Source organism: Eupeodes corollae, chromosome 3, assembly GCF_945859685.1.
Source record: "Eupeodes corollae chromosome 3, idEupCoro1.1, whole genome shotgun sequence".
In the NCBI taxonomy this organism is placed as follows: Eukaryota; Metazoa; Arthropoda; class Insecta; order Diptera; family Syrphidae; genus Eupeodes; species Eupeodes corollae.
The window spans coordinates 4,104,477-4,121,569 of record NC_079149.1 but is presented as its reverse complement, the minus strand read 5'-3'; the positions used below and the strand labels follow the sequence as shown (position 1 = coordinate 4,121,569).

At 34.4% G+C, this 17,093-nt stretch overlaps 2 protein-coding genes across 11 annotated transcripts in view; one reads left to right on the top strand and one right to left on the bottom strand.

Annotated features, from left to right (window-relative positions):
* Nucleotides 1-3,183, bottom strand: part of LOC129952873 (nuclear receptor-binding protein homolog) — a 56,764-nt gene extending 53,581 nt beyond the window's left edge. For 9 of the 10 annotated variants that reach the window (XR_008782406.1, XR_008782407.1, XR_008782408.1 and 6 more), the window contains exon 1: nt 2,860-3,183. The gene's annotated coding sequence lies outside the window, so the exon portion shown is untranslated. Of the gene's footprint in view, nt 1-2,263; nt 2,549-2,859 lie in introns of those variants that run through there. The other variant, XM_056065789.1, reaches the window with a different exon arrangement.
* Nucleotides 3,184-9,446: 6,263 nt separating this feature from the next.
* LOC129951159 (histone H3.3A) lies at nt 9,447-11,812 on the top strand. The gene is made up of 2 exons (XM_056063180.1): nt 9,447-9,605; nt 10,958-11,812. Exon 2 carries the CDS (start codon nt 10,959-10,961, stop codon nt 11,367-11,369), a length of 411 nt encoding a protein of 136 aa, XP_055919155.1. The 5' UTR covers nt 9,447-9,605; nt 10,958; the 3' UTR covers nt 11,370-11,812.
* The last annotated feature ends 5,281 nt before the right edge of the window (nt 11,813-17,093 follow it).

Genomic DNA, 17,093 nt, shown 5'->3' with positions numbered 1-17,093 from the left:
TGGCTGTTATCTACAAGACTTATATACGTCCAAAGCTTGAGTATAACTCCCATATCTGGGCTGGTGCTCCTGCAACTTATTTAAGCCTCTTGGACAGTATTAAACGTAGAGCATTTAAATTGATTCGTGATATTGCTCTAGAGAAATGGCCCGTTGCATTCCTTCCCTTAAACAGTTCAATCGTAATACTCGCGCTCCTAGGAATGCTCATCAATATACCCTCGAGCCCAACTTCGGTCGTGCTGTCAAGTACAGAGATTCATTCTTAAGCTGTGCTACTCGAATGTGGAATGCCTTGCCAAACTCTGCCTTTCCCACCCATTGCAATATTCAGGAATTCAAAACTAATGTGCACCGACACCTCCTTTCAACCCCTCTCTACCTTTTCTAGTGCTCACACTGTGTCTACATAATAAGGGTAGTATTATCCCCTTGAATGTGCGCTTATTATATAAAAAAAATATTTTTCAATAAACAAGTTCTTAATATTTTTAAATAGGTAGATACTTTTCTTCTACAAATATCTTTATTTTTGTCAAACAATATTTTATTAATTTGTCAATTTCCCTCAAGTCAGTAAAGAAAACAAACATTTAGGTGCTACAGGCAGGGATTGAACCAACACATGACAATCCTACGCAATCCCAATCACGCCACTGGTACCAAATCAAACAATTTGTATGATAGGTAGTTGAATTGTTAATTTTTGGTTGGTATATAAATTTAAGAAAAAATGTCTCAGCTTTGAAAGTGTGGCACTCTCTAAACCTCATCTCTCATGTGTTTTCTTGAGTTTGTATAATTTTTTAGAAAAAATAAATAATTTATACCTATCCGTCTTATTGAGTCAACAAATGTTGTAAGTAAATACAAATCTTCTATAGTTTGAATTGAGATACCTACATAATGTAAGAAGGTACCTATCTATCAACGTTTTAGTGCAAAATGATTATTTAAATCACAATGCAAAAACACTTGCTGAAGGGTAGGGTATCATGTCCTTAATCATTATCAATTTTGTCATTAAATAATTTCAGCAACGTCGAATAAAACTTCTCTACCTTCGGACAAATTCTAAATATCTCATCGTCACGTCGTCTTCGTCTTCGACTTCGTCGTTGTTGTTATCATGTTTTATAAGTACTGCATTAGTCAATCTTTCCATCAAAAGAACAGAACAAAATTATTCTAGGAAATTACTTCTGTTTTGTAATAAATTTGTCTAGTCTAGATAAAGAGAGGTGTCGGCACGGCGACGGTGACTTTGTACCTATCTACATACCTACTTGCTACAGCCAAGTCCATTGATATCAATTGAACTCAATTAGACTTAATTCGTAAAATTGACAAATTAATCTTTTTTGCAAAAAAGTAAATATACACTTCTCTCTATTGGAAAAGGTAGGCGGTTGAACGTTCAACAAAACCAAGTACATGTACCTAACCTACCTACTTCCATACCATAGATATGGTGACTATATTCTCCTCTTATTCGAGAGTAATTTGAATTGAATTGGTCAAGAAAACAAGAACAGAGATTCAAAGATTTTGAACAGGATACTGGACCTAAAAGTAGGACAAATAGCAATGTGAAAAAACCACCATATCCCTCTTATCCTATTAAAATAAAAACAAACTTAAACTGTTAGGCAGCTAGGTACCTTCCAGAGATTATGTAGTTCCATAGGTTTTTATTCATTTGTTTATTTAAGAACACATCAAAATAGTCTCAAGATATTTTGGATGTTCTATTTTCTCGTAGATAATAACAAACTATAGGTGTAGGTTATTGTTACAAACAAATCGAAACGCCCTTTTGGCAATAATTGTAGTTTTATTTTCGCTTTTCGCATGTAAACAGAATTAAAGAGTATTTTAATTAATTGCCCAGAAATTTTAAGAGAACAAGACCATACCATAAAGAGAAGAGTAATTAAGGATGGATTGTCAAAAAAAAACACTCTCCCTAGTGTGTGGAGAAAAAGGGGAATTTTGCAGATTCTTACTTCCTTCAGTTTAACCAAATGTACCTACTTCTCATATGAATGTATAAATCCTTCATTTTTATGAAATGTCATATAAGTATCCATATTCAGTCGACAATTCAAAGTAAATTAGAAAAAAACAAACAATTCAAAAACAAAAATTGTAAATCGAAATCGAATCCAATTCCAAAATCTAAGAGACTTTCCACACCCTTTATCGAAGAAGAAGAAGAAGACTGATACTGATTAATGATGGAAGAATGCTCTCTCCCACTCACATATTCGGTTTTTTAATTAGATTTCTTGTTTCCTCCGGTATTTCTGTCGCATGTCTCTGCTTTTATCCTATTGCAGCTTTCTCTTTCTTTTCATTGCAGAGAATGAGAAATAAAAAAGAAAGAAATTTTCTACTCCACTCCAACTGGAAAATTTTTCCTTCTTAACTTGTTATCCGTGTATCCGTTATTTTTGACACTTATTTACTTTTCTTATGAACTTTCATAATGTTTAAACAATTTCGTTATTCAGCTATCAATTTCGATACACTGCACAAAACCACGCACAAAATGAATTACAAAATAAATTTATTAAAAATAAAATACTTTTTTTCTTTGGATTGAGTGATGAACTTGAGGAGTTAGGGAAAAATTATATTTTCTCTTTTCTTCTCGTTATATTGTGTTGGTGGTCGGTGCGGCGGCAGCGAATATCGAGAGGAAAAAACAGAAAAATGTGACTAATAAAAGAGCAAACTATATTTTGGGTTTGTTCGATTCAACGGACAAACGAGACGGGGCTATTATACAACAACGAAAAAAAGAAAGAAAATATACTTTTCGTTTTCTCTCAGAGGTGGGAGGAGGAAGATATTTACCAAAAATTATTATTTTAACAATAACTTTAACAGTTGATTTTTATATTTAAGTCGTTTAGAATATTAACAAAAACTTCACACGGGGTTCACACAGTTATGGGCGAATGTTACGCGCAACACCATTAAATTAAGAACTTCGCGGAGAAAGATTGATTCTATTATATCGATAGTTGAAGTTTTTCTTTTCCACTGTGACTGTGGGATTTCTTATTTTTTTTTTCTTTTGCAATTTGTTCTTCGTCGTTTTAATCGAACTCTGATATCTCGAAGGAAAAGTACCGAACCGTTTGTCAGAGGCAGCTAAATCGAACTGAACAAATTCTGATTTTTGACATAGGCGAAGCGAATATTGTTTGACATTTCCAATTTTACTTTGCAGCTAAAGATGTGCGGCGAGTAAGAATATTTTTGTAGTAGATTGAAATTGAAGAGAAGCAAAAATGTAATAAGCTTAAATTTTGCGAAATAATTGCTTATTGGCTTTTATTTTTGCAAAAATCATAAGAAAGTGAATTAACTCATTTAAACTACTTGATTAGGCTCAACTTTCCATTACCGCAGCACGAATTTCGACTCACGGTTTTTTTTATTCGATAGATATGTGCAAATAAATAATAACTATAGCAATTTTAGAGCGAGGAAACATTTATTTCTATTTTTAATTAATTTTTAAAGTTCACTTTTTTCCATACAAAACACTCAAAAATGGTTGATTTTGACATTTCTTCCCTGTTTTTTGTTCAGTGTTGCCATACTTGTTTTTTTTTCCTTGTAATTTCTTTTATTTTAGTGCTCAAATGGAAAAGTACTTTGCATATACCCAAACTCGCACCCACCCCAAATCCTATAGTGACCCCAAGGAGGGGGGTTGCAGGGGGGCAGCATGCCCCCCCTTACATACCTAGCTATTAGTACGCCGTGCTATCAATTAAAAAAAATTGTTTTAGGCTCAAAAAATGCAATACAAAAAAGTAGGGTTAAGTCCGAAAAAGAAAATATTTTTTTTTATGACTTAAAGTTGTTTCCTCGCCCTAATATTTAAAACATGTTCTATTGAGACCCCTATCTAACTGTAAAAAAAAAAATCAGGAGGAAATTCGTGCTGCGGTAATGGAAAGTCGCCCCCTTGATTATATATATTTTCAAACCCATCATCTAACCCAGTAGCCACAAAGTGAGACTTAATATTTTATTTGGTTTTACATTTTGTATTGCTTTTATAAAATTTCATATGAGAGGTCAGACATATCGCAATCTGTATAAAAAAGTACAATATAAAATTTAATATTTTGTTTCTACAGATATGCGTAGATGTTTTTTCTAAAATAGTATAGAACGTGTTATATTGATCTAAAGTATTTTTTAAACGAAGGAGCCATAGATCCAAATGAAACCGATCTGATCCTGAATTGACAGTGTGTAGAGAAACTGAGATGACTCGGTTTGTCCCGGTCGATCCATTAGGATTTGCAGCAAGTCAAAAATCAATGAGCCCGATCCAACAAGCCATGGCTCGGCGCTGTCGTGAGTGAGGAATCAACGAGCCAAGTAGTTCTGATCAATCTTTTCTCATCATTTAACAACTCCTTAATCTATCTCATACACAAATTCAAGGAAACAAATCTCTAATGTCATTTTCCCTATTCTTATTTTTTCTGGGTGAATTGTCAACTTTGATTTAATGGCAATACCAGTTTTAAGCATGTTTTTCTGCTTAAAAGTGTCATAATTTTAAGATGTTTTCTGAACAAATAGCTGAAATTTTTTTATTTATTAAAGAAACAATTTTGTATGTCAAGATACAAATATATTTGTCTGTCCCCGAAATGGAAAATATAAAAATAATCAGTCTGTCAAATTTGTTGTGGCATTGTTATGTATGCCGGGCAAATTCGTGCTGTGCCCAAATGACTCTGGGTCAATTGGAACGTCCAGCTTAAGATCATAGACAATTGTTTGTGATCTGTTTATAGTAAAACTATCAATAATATGTTAGTAATTTCAATATTAATGTATTATTTCTATAATTTGGAAACTTTTTCGTAATATGAAAAAAACTGAAAACATGCACATTCAACCACAGACAATTATTAGCGCGACTGGACAGATTATGTCTCAGAGATGCTCATTTGACATTACTTATTTTAATTCCTTAAGCCTAGTACATACTTGTGAACCATCTCGTGAATCCATACAAATTTCAGTTTTTGGTTCACCCGTGAACTTGCTCGTGAAGCTGAGTGGAGAACAAAGTGGAGAGTTTTCGTTCACGGGCAATTCACGTGCAAAATGTACGGGAACTGTTGGTGAAGCTTTGACATTTGGTTTCAACGTGTACTCACAAGTGTGTACCAGTGAGCAATGTCAAAAGTTCACTTTCTCCACTGGCGAACGTTCACTTCACGAGGAAGTATGTATACTAGGCTTTATCAGTGACAGAAATAAAAGGAGCAGTGTCGCAAGTCTTATTTCAAATGGGTTGTGATTTGTATTACCGTCAGTTTCATATAATTATAAAACTTGAAGCTTTGGCAGCATTGCTTTATTTCATATGTAAAGCCTAGTACATACTTGTGAACCATCTCGTGAACCCATACAAATTTCAGTTTTTGGTTCACCCGTGAACTTGCTCGTGAAGCTGAGTGGAGAACAAAGTGGAGAGTTTTGTTCACGGGTAATTCACGTGCAAAATGTACGAGAACTGTTGGTGAAGCTGAAGTCACAACGTGTACTCACAAGTGTGTACCAGTGAGCAATGTCAAAAGTTCACGTTCTCCCCTGGCGAACGTTCACTTCACGAGGAAGTATGTACTAGGCTTATGTCCGATTTCATAAACAAACACTAAAAGCACTTTTATCTAAAAGCTTTTTAAATTTTATTAGGCCTTTAAATTTGTTCCGTTTCACCAAGCTAACAATGGGAAATTTTAGGGATATTTTTGTTAAAATAGAGTTCTCCTCACAACCCTGTAAAAAGAAAACCTATTTTTTCTTTCTATTGAGCGAATTGTGTGAGAAAAAATGAGAAAGCATTATATGTTGAAATAATGACAAGAATCTCAAAATACAACAGAGTAAACAAATCAAAAACAAACGTTTGAGTAATCGTGTGGCTTGGACGGTGGTGTATAACTATATATGATGTTCTTCTTCGTCAGATGAATATGACGAATCTAATATTCGAATTACAAATTAAAATCATAAAAATAATATTATAAATAGTAATGCAATGTTGAATTGGTTATCTATTCATTCCGTATCTTAAAATATTGAGAATAAACATTTTACGAAGTAAAACATCAGCTGTCAACCCGTCATTTTCATTTTTTAATGACACTTTTAAAATTTAATGAGCCAAAAACGGGCATTTAGTTTTAAAAGGGGTTTAAAAGCTTATTTACTTTAAAAACGCTTGGTGAAACTAAAATATCCCATTTTACAGTTTAAAATCTTGTTAAATGTTTAAAAGTTGTTTATGAAATTAGGCATTAAAAACGTAAATTCTTCTCCACCATTAAAAAAATCCTAAGACACCTAACATATATTATCATAGGATATGGACTGCTGGTCGATTAATATTTACGGAGAAAATGCTCCTAAAAAGTGTTTCCACCTATTAAGCTAGACTTGCCGTCTAGTAGGTTTGTTGGCAAAAAATAATGCATTTTAAAACGCCATCTCTTGTTTCTAGGCATCAACAACCTTTTTGTAATAAAACTAAGGACATCTATTATTATAAAGTTAAAAAAAGGAGTGACAGCAAAGTTACTACTTAAGGAAGTAAAGAAGTGTTAATACACATCTATGAAGAAAATAATTCATCAACCGACTCAACAACAGAATCAAAGTGTGTTATTACACTCAGACGTTTTAAGAAAGACGCAAATAAGTTCGAAAGTGAAAGTCGGTGAAATATAAATACTTTTAAAAGTCTCAACCCGCTGAGTTCTGGGTTCGGGATTGTCTTGGATGGTTTTTGACGTTTCTCTTTCTTGCCTTTCTTTGTTTCTTGGCGTAGTTTTATTATTGTTTCTAGTGTTTCCGAGTAAACAAGAAATATGCCAAAGAACGATTTCAAGTGGAAGAAATACCTTAGAACCGAATTAATTTAGATTGGTTGAGAGTCTAGATTGGTAGTTTAAGCTTTGCATTACAAACGACCCGTTCACCTGTTGAAACAAAGTAGCAGCTAACTTATAATCTGGCGATATTGCATCTTTAAAAATTTTATTTTTTTAAGGAGTTTTCAATGAGTGACAAAAGTAGGTTAAAAGTTTCTTCATTCATCCTTTATAATTTAAAAACGATTGTTTATCATTCGATTTTAGTTCTTTTGTCCAAAAAGTGAAGGATCCCAAGTCAGATTTATTTTCTCTCCAGATTTGAATCCAATTCCATTTTTTCTTTTGCTTGGAAATGTTTAAAGCATCCACACAAAGGTCTTACACATCAGGCAGAAATTGCAGAAGTCGATCAAAACATACCATGAGATATGACACACCTCCATTGCATATTTCATGTTAGGTCGAGTTGACATGCAATGAACGTGCCCAGTGAAAGCAGCCGGTAATTAGTCCGGTATTACACAGCGCATGTTTTTTCTTCCATCAATGAAGTGCGAAAGATAAAGGTAAAAACACAAAATTAAATAGAAATAAATCTGTCTCGGGATGCAACTACAAGCTATTGCATGTTTTGAAGTGAAGTAAATGCGAAAAAATCGCATTTACTTCACTTCGTGTTTAGTTCAATATGGGACACGAAAGTGAATTCAAGTGGACGATAGGTATACCACTGCTAGAAAAAAGTTTGTGTCCAAGTTTGAAAATAAACATGACCACGTTTAGGTACAAAGTATAAACATAATTCAAGTCCTAAAAATTTGTAAACACAGGTTAACAAACTTCATTAAATTATATTAACCCAAATAAAGATGACGAAATATAAAAACAAAGCGTTTTAACATGAGATCACAGTATATAAGTTTGTACAATAATTTTATTAACAATATTAGGGTTTCATTTTGAGAATTGTTACGGCTTTTGTAATGCGTAGATAATTCTCTCAAGTCCAATTCAGATCTAGAGTTTATATTTTTAATAATTTTTTTAAGTGGTAAAATTACGTTTTCTTTACTCGAATTGTCAAACATTTTTTTTTCGTTTCCTGAAAATATGACCAAATGGTATAAAAAATGGCTATTTGACCAGCCTTGGTTAGGTACCCGAGCAAGCAACGAAAGTAGAAATAATAGATATCTGTCAAAATAGTGCACAGACTTATACATCCGAAAAAGTCTTCGTGTAATAACGTGCGCATCACCGAATGACACTTCAAAACAAAATAGCCGATTAATGTGCATTAAATACATGCGCTGTGTAATACCGGACATACCATGATATATGACACACTTCCATTGAATATTTCACGTTAGGTCGAGTTGACATGCAATGAACGTGCTCAGTGAAATCAGCCTGTAATTAGTTATTAATGACTAAGGCCTTGTGTAAACTGAAGTGATATGTGAAGGCGATTTCAAAGAGGTTCATGTGATTTCTTGGTATTAAATAATCAACATTTTACTTTTTAATTTCAGAAGCATACATGCTCCATTGAACATCTAGCAAAATGTAGAAAAATTATCGTTCTGTAAGTCGAAAATTTAGATCTTGCCATACATTTTTGATGCACTTTAAAGGTTACAGTTTCATCCGCTATTTATAAAAAAAGTATCCTCACCAAATCACCAAATACTTGATTTGGTAAATAAATTTGGTAAATAAATTAGGTTGCACAACAGTCCGTTGACAACTAGAACCTAGTGACTTACAACTCTCAACTATTCCTATGTGCGAGTACTGTTTTCAGGGATATAGGAGACCTACAGTTTTTTAGACGTAATCCAAACGGCTTATTCGAGAAAGCCCTTTCCATGATAAGAATTACTCTTGGAGAATTTGTTAAGTGAAAAAAACTTTAGATGGCATAGGCAGGGATCGAACTCAAGACCTCTGGCATGACGCACTAAATATTAAATATTACGAGAACTTTCTTTACTTTTTGTACTGTCTTGAAAAAGTATCGAGTTGTTGAGTATTGGACCAGTTATATTCAACAAGTCACTGCCTACTAACTTTATTTTTAAACAGTTGTATCTATTGCCCAACATTCAAGTTGCTTGTTTTAACCATTTCTACAGACGATAAGTACAATAAATAATATTAAAAACATATCAAATATAAAACACAAGAAACTCAAAATCACAATAAACTGATATATATGTAAAGTACATATGAGAAAATAAATGCCGAGTATTTAAAGAAATGTCAGTATGAAATTATAAACAGGAAGACATCATTTTATGTGCAAAATCACCATCTGAACGCCTAATGGTGATGTGAAGAAAAATCACAGCTGCGGTCCGAAATATTTCTACATTTTCTTACCGTACTGTATTTCTAATAACATACGAACACATCCCAAACATTTTTCCTTGCCTGTACATAGCTCCCCATCCAAAATACAGTCATCTCTTTTCCTCATTGCAAAGAAGCGCCAAAAAGAGCGATTATTCTCCCTTCATATTGCTCTTCCATCAAAACTCCATTTCATTCTGTTACAAACATTTGAGCGGTGAACTTCTCGGTTAGTTTTTCAGTGTTTACAAAAATCTTTTTCAATAAAATCAAATTATTTCCACTTCTGTTTTTTGTGAAATTAAATCCTTAAACAAAAATATAATCAAGGTAAATATAAAACACTATTATCTAATATTCTTCACAAAAATGCCATCATTGATTATTTCACTTCAATTTTCTAAATTTACTTTGAGTGCCCGAAAAGATTTGTTGGAACAAGAATAGTTTTTCTTTTCTAATCAAAAAATTTTGTGTATTTTTCGTGGAAAAAGGCACGCCATTTGCGCGGCCATTTTTTCTTCATTGTCTGCTGCTAGCGGAGTCTCATGCCCCGCAGCACCTTCAAATTATTTCTTTTTTCCTTGAATGGAAATTTAAGTTTTTGGCCAAAAATTTATCTCAATGTTTGAAAATTTATTAAAATTTTAATATTTTTTTTTTGTTGAAAAACAAAAATCCGAAAGGAGTTAATTATTCTTCGGAAAATAAAAATAGAAGAAAAATATTTGTCTTTTTCTGAATGGGTGCTTTACCAAAAAGAAGTCAGCCATTTTCTTTTTCTCTGTTGTTTTTTCCGTCTTTTACAATAAATCCAGTTTTATTTCGTAGGTACTCTTCTTCTGTTGCTGTTGTTTTTGAGATTTCTTTTTCTCTCAACAGTGACTGTACATGTACAAGTACCACATTCACATACCCCTACTTACTACTATGGTTCTGTGTACATAATTTCTTATCTCTGTTATTAATTATTTATTATTGTTGTAACAAATTTGTGTCTGATTTTGGCGGTTTTTTAGGGCTCAACTTTCCATTACCGCAGCACGAATTTCGACTCGCGGTTTTTTTTATTCGATAGATATGTGCAAATAAATAATAACTATAGCAATTTTAGAGCGAGGAAACATTTATTTCTATTTTTAATTAATTTTTAAAGTTCACTTTTTTCCATACAAAACACTCAAAAATGGTTGATTTTGACATTTCTTCCCTGTTTTATGTTCAGTGTTGCCATACTTGTTTTTTTTTCTTGGTAATTTCTTTTATTTTAGTGCTCAAATGGAAAAGTACTTTGCATATACCCAAACTCGCACCCACCCCAAATCCTATAGTGACCCCAAGCAGGGGGGTTGCAGGGGGGCAGCATGCCCCCCCTTACATACCTAGCTCTTAGTACGCCGTGCTATCAATTAAAAAAAACATGTTTTAGGCTCAAAAAATGCAATACAAAAAAGTAGGGTTAAGTCCGAAAAAGAAAATATTTTTTTTTATGACTTAAAGTTGTTTCCTCGCCCTAATATTTAAAACATGTTCTATTGAGACCCCTACCTAACTGTAAAAAAAAAATCAGAAGGAAATTCGTGCTGCGGTAATGGAAAGTCGCCCCTTTTTTAGTTTTCTTTCTTTTTTTATCGATGATTTTCCATTTTTGGGTTATTCTAATAAATACAATTATTTTATAGTATGGCTCGTACCAAGCAGACAGCTCGTAAATCTACTGGAGGCAAGGCCCCACGTAAACAGCTGGCCACCAAGGCAGCTCGTAAGTCGGCACCATCTACCGGAGGTGTAAAGAAGCCCCATCGTTATCGTCCCGGTACCGTGGCTCTTCGTGAAATCCGTCGTTACCAGAAGTCCACTGAGTTGTTGATCCGCAAGTTGCCCTTCCAGCGTTTGGTGAGAGAAATCGCACAGGATTTCAAGACCGATTTGCGTTTCCAGTCTGCAGCTATCGGCGCCCTCCAGGAAGCCAGCGAAGCCTACTTGGTCGGTTTGTTTGAAGATACCAACTTGTGCGCAATTCACGCCAAGCGCGTAACTATTATGCCAAAAGACATCCAGTTGGCTCGGCGAATCCGTGGAGAACGTGCTTAAGTCAACGTCGTCTCAACAACTCTTTATTACTTTAATATTACTTACAACAGCAGCATAAGTTTTCTCAAATGGATGATGATGAATAGGATGACGCGAACAAACAGCAATAGCAGCAGCAACAACAGTGTCTCGTCATTCTTTTTATTTGGTTTGGCGGGATGCTGGTTTCCAGAAAAGACAAGCAGATGCAACAAACACCATCTACTAAATTCTGTCTCCTTATGTTTTCGGACAAAGCATCTCCATATTAGAAGTTATGTTTTTTTTCGGTATTTATAATTAATGTTTAAGGTTAGAATTACACAAAAAGAAAACAAAAAAAAACTTTAAAAAAATCCCTTTTGTTAGTACGAGGGGAGTTAGTCTCCATTTATTTATTTTTTGGAGAAAAGTTGTAATTTTCCTTATAAGTACTCTTAATAAAAAAAATCCTCAAAAGGGAATCCATTGTTGTTTTCATTTGGCTATCTATTGATTTTTTTCCTTCGAACATGCGCTTTCTTAATTGATGTTCGTTTAGAGTCGAGGGTTTGTCTATTTCTACAACTGCAAGTGAATGAGATTCTTGGAACTGGTTTATCAACATTTTTGGGGGAATACAAAATTGCGTATTGAACTCGGAAAGATTTGCTTCTGAAAAAATTTACCTAAACAATCATTACTAGTTCAAAGGAAAAGACCTTGTTCATTAAATTTGAGGGACGTGGCAGATCTAAAGTTAAGACGGGAACAATAGCAGTAGGAATATCGCCTATTGTTTAGAATTTATTTCACGTTCTCTGGACAATAAAAGTAACCGTGTTATGGTTAATAAGTGGTAAACATGATTGGACGTGCATGACAGATGCTAGCTAACTTGAAATTTTGTGTTTATGGGATGGCTGAGTATTTCCGATAACTTACCATTTGTACGTATGAACCCAAAAAATTATTTTTGAATGCAAAATATGCGAGGCATCTTGTATTATGTTTGTATATTTGTGATCTAACAGCATTATTACGGTTATCAAAGATCAATTAATTGACAATTGAAATATTTTGTCAATTAATTGATACATTGGTATTATGAACGCGAGCTGATCATTTTTTGATCCATTGTGAACAAAGATCAAAAATCTTTTGTGAATAGTGCCTATTTACTTTTGACGATTCAATTTCATTTACAATTTTTTAACGGACTGCTTTTTTTTAGTGTGACGAATTTTATTTTGGTTGATTTGGATTAAAAATGTAAGTTGTTTGCAATAAATAAATGGTGCTATTCAATTTTTGTGTTTTCCCTACGTAGGAGTAAAATTGTAAGTAACAAAAATCAGCTCGCCAGATTGGTAGAAAGGATGGAAGAGAACCCAGACTTCACTAAGGGTGTTTATTCAAGGCCACTTATGAGTAAGAAGTGGGCAGAGATTGAGTTGGAATTAAACAGCTTAGGGAGACAGAACGAGACTCAACCAAGTGGCAAGTATTGTGTTGCGGATATAAATAAATGTATTAAAAAAACCAAAAACAAGACTCAAAATAATCAATAATTGCTCCAAAGTATTTTCTTCTTCAATTTCATTTTCACCGAAAAATAGTTCAATAGTAGACATGCTTTTGGCTTTCGCGATCCGTAAAATATTTTATCAACATGGAATTTGTGATTGAAAATTTGATGATCAACAAATATTTTGACAACCATAATACCAAGACGGTCAATTTGAATCATTCACAATATATCTAATTTCTGAAGAGCGTTCACAGTTTATCTAAAATTTGTATTGCTGATAACGATAATACCAATTCATTAATTTCATTGAAAAATGTCAACTAGTGTATTGATAATTGACAACCGTAATAGGGCTGTAAGTCATAAAATAGCCATAAGTTTGACCGATATGGGTGGTTTAATCAGTAATTATTTAATTTGAAATTAACAAAAATTCAACTACATCAAAGAGCTGTTTGGACAAAAAGACAGGAATAGGTATAGGTTATGTAGAAATAGGTACGTCAAAGATCTACAGTTGGCAAAAAATAATCGCCAGAAAAATTGAACAAACTACGAACCAAAAAACTATGTGGAGAACGATAAAATCTCTAGTTCTTAAAGGAGACAAAAGTGAATTAGAACAAATTAAATGCGAATTTAGAACTATAACAAATAAGAAGGATATAGCTAATAAATTAAATAGTTTTTTTGTGAAAAGTTCCGAGGACCTGAATAATAAAATACCATTTGAGCAGTATGTAAATTTAGTAAATATAAATAGTGTAGTATAAAATTAAGGCAACTATCATTAATAATGTGTAATTCTCCTTATGTTTAGGTTTCAGAGTTTCGTAGCTAGATGTCGCACGCTGAGCGCGAAACTCTGAAACCTGAGACATAGAAGCGAGACAAAAGGTTGTTTGGCTCGCTCTCATAAAAATTTGTATTCTAACGTCTATTCTATTCAACGGACGCGCCCAAGCCAGTCGAATTAGATTTGTAGTCTTTAAATAAGAGTTATATTTTAATAAAGAAATTATATACCACAACGTCAGATGTGGGGTAATACACCAAAAGAAAACTAAATTATTGTGTATATTACCTCTTTTTGCGGATTTAAAGCCAGCTATGACAAAACTCAACAAAGCACAATTGGTTGAAGCACTTCAGAGCGCTGGAGTAGATGTGCCAGACACGGCTTCTCTAGCTCAACTTCGGGCATTGTATGAAAGTACAGTTACAGTGGCACCCCAACAACCTTCTGGTGAGTTAACTGAGAAAACTCCACCTTCTGCTGAGCTAACCGAGGAAACTCCACCTTCTGCATCTCCGAATGGAGAGAATACTTCCGAAACACTGGCCGCTTCTGATAACAGGCACAGTAATACAGCTTCTGATGTCCAAGACTTGGAAGAAGAACAAGAGCTGGCCAGACTTGAGCGTCGGAAAAAAATCCTTGAGCTAAGGAAAGAATTGGACCAGATGGAAGCGCCCACAACATCTTCGGTTGCACCATGGCGTGCAGTGGACTTCTCAGACATCGAAAATGCTGTTCCTGCATTCAACGGTGACGATCCATACAGCATCACTAAATGGATAGTTGACTACGAAGATGTGACCGACTCGCTGGGATGCGATGACCGATGCAAGTACTTGTCTGCACGCCGTCTCATGCAGGGAACTGCGAAAATGCTGTTACGCACGGTCTACGTTGACAACTGGGATTCTTTGAAGCAAATACTTATCAAAGAATTCGACCATAAGATGAGCAGACAGCAGGTCTATCGTCAACTGAGTGAGAGAGTACGTCGTCAGGGCGAGCCACTTCTTCGATATGTCATATGTATGCAAGAACTTGGGTCACATGCTGAAATCGATGAGGCAGAGTTGATCGAATTCATTATCGATGGTTTGAGGGATTCACCAGCAAATGTCTCTATTCTTTTTGCCGCCAAAACTATAGTAGAGCTCAAAAACCTCTTGCCACGATACGAAAAAAGAAGAGTTCCGAGGACTATGGTTGCTAGGGCAACAACTTCTGGAGGAAATATGGTTCCCTCAACTTCAGCATCAAACAACGAGCAGTCCAAGAGATGTTTTAATTGCTCAAAGTATGGGCACATCGCAGCAAAATGTCCAAAGGAGCAACGACCAGCTGGATCCTGTTTCAAATGTGCTGACGAGGGGCACACTTACAAAAACTGCCCTTATATTGTGAAGACCAGAGTTGGAGCCGTGAACCGGGATGCCCTACATGATGACACCAAGGAGCTGACTCAGAGTTTGGATGCTGTTCAGATGGTGAGTGTCGCCTTTATGACAAATAAGAATAAGTGCACAAAATTTATCGATTGTTGTTCTCTTTTGGATACCGGTAGTCCGATTAGTTTCATACGAAAGTCTGTTCTGCCTGAAGAAATTAACGTTCAAGAATCATTAACGTATTCAAGATTTAAAGGATTAGGAAACATTAAACTCTTTACGTACGGTACGATTAATTGTTATATTAATATAAAAGATAATTTAAATCTTGTTTCCCTTATGGTTATTCCAGATGAAGTAACTCCTATACCTTTACTTATTGGTCGTGATCTCCTTGAAATCTTTAATATAAAACTTAACATGAACTGTAATAAAGTTAATATAACTTCTGAGCAGTGTCAAAATGAAATTTGTTCGAATAAAGTTTTTCTTTCTAACCAATTGTATATGTGCACTTATTCTGATGAAAAAACCGAACCTTCAGAGTGTAGTCATTATAAGAACAACATAAATGATGTTTTTGGGAGCAGCGTATTAGCCGGTGAATTAAAGATACAACCTAAAGAACTTAGTGATTGCTTCAAAGACAAGTTGAATACATTTGATCATGATCGGATTAAGCTTAAAGACGATCTTGATGTGAAGAGAGAATACAATAATGTTGAGGTAGATAGTGATTTATTTGGCTGCCATGCTTTTGAGATTATATGGGATAGAAAAGATTATATAGATATTGATTCAAATCTTAGTTTAGACATTTCAAAAACTATTAAAAATATAGTATCTCAAAATTATTTGAATTTTGATAAAACTATGGTTTCACCAAAGGATTTTGAGATGCACATTAGACTTACATCTGATATTCCTGTTTGTTTTGCTCCGCGAAGGCTATCAGTCTCAGAAAAAGGTACTGTGAGTGAAATAATAAAAGACCTATTGGAAAAACGAATTATTCAGCCAAGTAGTTCTCCGTATGCTGCACCAATAGTTTTAGTTAAGAAAAAATCTGGTGAAACCAGAATGTGTATAGACTATCGAGCATTGAACAAACGTACAGTAAGAGACCCTCATCCAATACCATTGATAGACGATTGCATTGAATACCTGGAGGGGAAGAAGGTTATGACCTTATTAGACCTTAAGAGTGGGTTTTACCAGGTAAAGGTAGCAGCAGATTCAACACAATTAACATCTTTCGTAACCCCGAACGGTCAATGGGAATTTCTTAAAATGCCTTTCGGCCTTAAGAATGCGCCCAGTGTTTTTCAGAGATTCATAATTCAAATTTTTCGTGAATTTATAGACAGAGGAGATATAGTTGTCTACCTAGATGATATATTAATTGCTAGTAAAACTATTACTGAACATTTTGAGATACTTACTAAAATTTTATGTTGTGTAGCGAAGAATGGGTTGGAGCTCAACTTGTCAAAATGTCGCTTTGCATATTCGAAACTTGATTACTTAGGGTTTAAAGTAACGGAACATGGCATCCAACCTAGTGATTCCCATATTCGAGCGATTGCTCAATATCCTGTGCCTAAAGACAGAAAGAAATTGCATTCATTTTTAGGACTTTGTTCATACTTTCGCAGGTTTGTCGAATCCTTTTCAAGAATAGCAAGACCTCTTTATAATTTATTAAAAGCTGAAACTCCTTTTAGATTTACTTCCGAATGCGAAGATGTTTTTCAGACTTTAAAGGAACGGTTAACATCTCCACCTGTATTGGCAATCTATAGTCCAAGGAAAGAAACAGAACTGCATTGCGATGCAAGTTCATTAGGGTATGGTGCAGTTCTACTCCAACGACAAGAAGATGATAAATTACATCCGGTAGCATTCTTCTCTAAAAGCACCACTGATCAAGAGGCCAAATACCATAGTTTTGAATTGGAAACTTTAGCCATAATTTCAGCTTTACGTCGGTTCCGTGTTTATTTGCAAGGTATTCCTTTTACAATCGTAACTGATTGCAGTTCTTTAACAAT

What these genes read in the sequence shown, in the direction of transcription:
- LOC129951159 (XM_056063180.1), top strand. Translation starts at nt 10,959, where the DNA reads ATGGCTCGTACCAAGCAGACAGCTCGTAAATCTACTGGAGGCAAGGCC.